The sequence below is a fragment of the Homarus americanus genome, unplaced genomic scaffold, assembly GCF_018991925.1.
Source record: "Homarus americanus isolate GMGI-L3 unplaced genomic scaffold, GMGI_Hamer_2.0 scaffold53225, whole genome shotgun sequence".
NCBI lineage: Eukaryota > Metazoa > Arthropoda > Malacostraca > Decapoda > Nephropidae > Homarus > Homarus americanus.
In genome coordinates this window covers 1,729,720-1,734,699 of record NW_024750875.1, presented here as the reverse complement: position 1 = coordinate 1,734,699, position 4,980 = coordinate 1,729,720, and the positions used below count along the sequence as shown (strand labels likewise).

The 4,980-nt window shown below is 51.7% G+C and overlaps 1 protein-coding gene across 1 annotated transcript; it reads left to right on the top strand.

Moving 5' to 3' along the window:
• Window positions 1–2,685: 2,685 nt before the first annotated feature.
• Window positions 2,686–3,105, top strand: LOC121854478 (actin cytoskeleton-regulatory complex protein PAN1-like). The gene has a single exon (XM_042349153.1). It carries the CDS (start codon window positions 2,686–2,688, stop codon window positions 3,103–3,105), a length of 420 nt encoding a protein of 139 aa, XP_042205087.1.
• The last annotated feature ends 1,875 nt before the right edge of the window (window positions 3,106–4,980 follow it).

The window sequence follows — 4,980 nt, the reverse complement described above, 5'->3', positions numbered from 1 at the left end:
TCTCTCGTGGTGGACAGTTCAGGTAAGGTGAGGACTGACACTCTATACAACAGATGACGTTCTAATACACATTCCGATAACATTTGACATGACTTTTGACACCTGTGACAACGTCCCTGTGGTGGTGTGTTGTCATAGTTAGGGTGTAGTGGATGACAAAAGGTCATTCTAAGAGCGACCTCGTCTTCTACCAATAGGTCTTTGCCTTTTAGCCCTTACAGTCTGATGATGGGACACTGGGACAGTTCTCATTGATCCATACACCTTGACAGTTACAAAATCTGAGCAGGATGGCGCTGACTGTGTTCAAACATACGAACTGTGGTGGTCATTCCCTCACGAGACCTTCAATAAACTCATCTTTGGTAAGTACAATACACAGAAATAGTTATTCACTCCTTATTGAACAGAACCTTTATCGAATAATGCTGTTGGGTAGCTGGGACCACCTACCTGATGTTAACAGGTATGTACACTTGTTCCACTGAGGAAGCCTTGACGGGTGCAACTCTCCCCCCACACTCACTCACCACGGGATGAAGTGGCCCCCCCCCACTCGTCTTACCTAATCCAGTTTTCTTCCTTTCCACCTTCTCTATATTCTTGTTGCTCGCGTGTTATGGGAGAGAACTTTAATAAAAACAAAGATTAGAAATAATAAGTTAGAGGGTGATGGCCAGCGCAAAGGGAAAGGGGGAGGGTAAGAGGTAAGAGAAAAAGAGGGAAGGTGGGAAGGGAGGGAGAGAAGGAGGGTGGGCAAGAGGGGTGAAAGGATAGAGGGAGGGAGGGAAGTTAAGAGGAAAAGGAGGGTGAGGGGAGGGAGGGAAGGGAGAGGAGGGGAGGGAGAGGAGGAGGGTGGGATGGGAGGGAGGGGGAGAAGGTGGGTGGGATGGGAGGGTGGGAGAGGAGGGAGGGGTAAGGGTCCCTCCATTACCAGGCCAAAAACAAACATCCTATTACGGCCATTACCCCCAATTTCCCGCAATAAGGCAACACTGAGGCCCGCCGCCCAATTTCGCCTCCCTTGTCATATTTCATCCCAATTTTCTTCCTCCACTAGCGTCCTGGGTGACCTAACGGCGCCTCCCTATTTTCTCTTTTCCGATTTCATTCTCATTCTAATGTTAACCAAGTCATTATAGAAAGTCCCAATTACGAATGAAATAGAATTTATTTATTGTGCTTAGTCTGATTTGCTCGGTGATCCATGTGTGTGTGTGTGTGTGTGTGTAAGCGGTTATACTCTTAGTTACGCCTCTGTTAATACCTGAGTGGCAGAGGGACGGTGTGTTCTGAATGGCCACTGATCTGAGTGAGTAGCAAGTAACACCTCAATGGCCAATAGTTGAGTTGCTATTCTGAGTGTCAGGGTAAATCAGGGTCCTCCTCATCTTGAGTGACTGGTGTTGGGGAAGTGGGAACACAGTGAGGTCCCCGTGATGTGAGCTGGCCAGGGGCGTGAGTAATGAATCCTCTCAGTCAGTCAGTCAGCCAAAGGGTTAACTAGCGTGGATAACAATGGATTTAGTTCTAAACATTTATAGTTGTTTATCTTTCAATATAACACTTTTATTATTTGTATATGTATTATTTCTCTCTCTCTTCTGTGTCTCTTTATCAAGTTTTCTTCCTCTTCTTGCCTTTATACATTAACCTGCCTGTATTTAGGTTTTGTGTAAGACTATTATTTATCTGTCTTTCTTTCTACCTATATTTACACACATCGTTACTACACACATTTACAGAAACAAAACAAAAACACCTAAAACCAGGTTGGGGCAGAATTTGTCTGGTGGGAGAGCGTCGTCTGGCGCTCCTTGGAAATATATTTGTGGGTGATTCTGGGAGGTAAATGATAGAGCTTTCCATGAGGCACAACTTCCCTCAAATCCCCTTGGCTGGGCGCCCCCCTGAGTCTGGTTGGGGACCCCCTGAAGCGCCCCGTTTTCTGTGGCTCCATCACCAAAATCCCCCATAATGCCCCGCGGCTATTAGTAACCAATCAGCGCCTCCCCTCGGTCCGGGTTGCCAGAGGCGCTGCATAAATTGCTCGTTTGGCGCCGCTCATAAAGGCATCATAACAATCTCTGGGATGAAAATTGTTTGCTGAGGATGATGAATATGAAAGGTGTGGATTGTGGGTTTATTAGTTATTCAGGTAATGGCCTCCAGCTTGATGGAGGCGGGAAGCGGGCGAATATGTAGTCCTCTTTTTCATATTTGTGACGCGGCGATTCTTGTCTCCATGACGTGGGTGTAGGAGACTGTGAGACACGACTTGGAGGTGTGGGAGACTCTTGTGGGAGATAGGAAGATATTTCTTAAGACATAATGAGATGAGACATATTCCTCACAGACAGGAATCTCTCTCACAGATGGGAGGAGATCTATTTCTCAGATATATGAGAGGTTGGAGATAAAGTCTGAGATATTTGGGAGACTACAAATATTCCTCAGAGACGAGAGAGAGTGATACGTCCCCCCCCCTCCTTCCCCTCTTCCCTCATCTATCTTCATCCTAGCCACCTCCCCCCCCCCACCCCAGTCATCCTCCTGAACCCCAGTATCTTGAACCCCAGTCTGCTGGACCCCAGTATCCTGATTCAAGTATCCTGCAACCCCGGTATCCTGGCCAACAATATCTACACTCAAGAATTCTGAACCCCAGTATAGTGACCCCCCAGCATGGTGCTCCCCAGTATGGTGACCTCCAGCATGGTCCTCCCCAGTATGGTGACCTCCAGCATGGTCCTCCCCAGTATGGTGACCTCCAGCATGGTCCTCCCCAGTATGGTGACCTCCAGCATGGTGCTCCCCAGTATGGTGACCTCCAGCATGGTGCTCCCCAATATGGTGACCTCCAGCATGGTGCTCCCCAGTATGGTGTCCCTCAGTATGGTGGCCCTCAGTATGGTGGCCCCCAGCACGGTAGCCCCCAGCACGGTGGCCCCCAGTATGGTGGCCCCCAGTACGGTGGCACCCAGTATGGTGGCCCCAGTATGGTGGCCCCCAGCACGGTGGCCCCCAGCACGGCGGCTCCCCGGTGCGGGCTTAATCACCGCGACTCAGGAGACTGGGAGGGCATCCATCACGGGCGGGTTATGAGGCTCCGGCGCCGCCAATATGACAGAGGGATCAGCGCCCCGAGCCACGCCATTATTGGGCCGCCCCATCACCCACCCCACTACTGCCCTAACCCTCCCTTCCTCCCCATCACCCCACTACTGTCTTAGCCTTGCCTTCCTCCCCATCACCACCCTGCCCTCCTCCCTCCTCCCCATCACCCCACTGCCCCTAACCCTCCCTTCCTCCCCATCACCCCACTACTGTCTTAGCCTTGCCTCCCCATCATCCCACTACTGCCCTAACCCTCCCCTCCTCCCCATCACCCCACTACTGCCCTAACCCTCCCTTCCTCCCCATCACCCCACTACTGCCCTAACCCTCCCTCCTCCCCATCACCCCACTACTCCTAACCTCCCTTCCTCCCCATCCTGCCCTAACCCTCCTCCCCCATCACCCCACTACTGTCTTAGCCTTCCTCCCCATCTCCCCACTACTGCCCTAACCCTCCTTCCTCCCCATCACCCCACTACTGTCCCTTGTCTTCCCCATCACCCCACTACTGCCCTAACCCTCCCCTCCCCCATCACCCCCACTACTGCCCTAACCCTCCCTTCCTCCCCATCACCCCACTACTGTCTTAGCCTTGCCCTCCTCCCCATCACCCCACTAACTGCCCTAACCTCCCTCCTCCCCATCACCCCACTTTCTTACTTGCCTTCCTCCCCATCACCCCCTAACCCTCCTCCTCCCCATCACCCCACTACTGTCTTAGCCTTGCCTTCCTCCCCATCACCCCCCTACTGCCCTAACCCTCCCTCCTCCCCATCACCCCCTACTGTCTTAGCCTTGCCTTCCTCCCATCACCCCTACTGCCCTAACTCCCCATCACCCCACTACTGCCCTCCCCATCACCCCACTACTGCCCTAACCTCCCTCCTCCCCCATCACCCCTACTACTGCCCCAACCCTCCCTCCTCCCCATCACCCCACTACTGCCCTAACCCTCCTCCTCCCCATCACCCCACTACTGTCTTAGCCTTGCCTTCCTCCCCATCTCCCAAACACTGCCTTCTCTTTCCCTTCCTCCCCATCATTCCACCACTGTCTTAAACCTTCCTTCCTCCCCATCTCCCCAATCACTGCTCCCTCCTTTCCTTCCCCCCATCACCCCACCAGTCCCCAACCTCCCCCACACATCGCCCTGTATCCACCAGAACATCGTGAGAATGTTTCCCCAGAGACCAGACGAGGTCACCGTCACTTGGTACAGGTCCGGACTGGTCAGTGAGGGACGGTTTTCTGAGTCTCACAAGTTTGCTATTGTGTCTGCTTGGCTGTGTGTGTGTGTGTGTGTGTGTGTGCGTGTGTGTGTGTTTTCAGTTTCATTGTTAAGGACACACTAACCTAGAATACGCTCTTAATCGAGATAGGTTTTAACCCATTGAGTGGTGGGAGGACGGGGAGGGCTCTCACACTTGAATAAAGTCGTCTTGCATTAGGTAGAATAAAATATATAAGTGCAACACTACTACTTAAAGGGTTAAGGACCTTAGATGTTGAAGCGTAGTACTATGACACCACAGATCTGACCACGTGCTGCGTATATAGGCTCTTTACGGCGGAGAAGCGTTGTGCAGCACGGTAGAGAGCTTGTTGTGCTCCGTGCCTCAAGAGCTCCACCACCAACCTGCCATTACGTCCCAATAAATACTCGTAGTTGTCATGCGGCTCTCCGGCTCATAATGATTGGATACTCTCTGCTGCACACCTTGAGGTTCGTCGTATTATCATCATTCAGAGAAACTTGTTGAACGGAAACTTTCCTGTACTGAAGATGCTCTTGAATAAACACACGAGAGAACTCATTAGTTCACCGACAAGAATCTAACTTTTCAGGCGCTTGTTCTTCTGGGT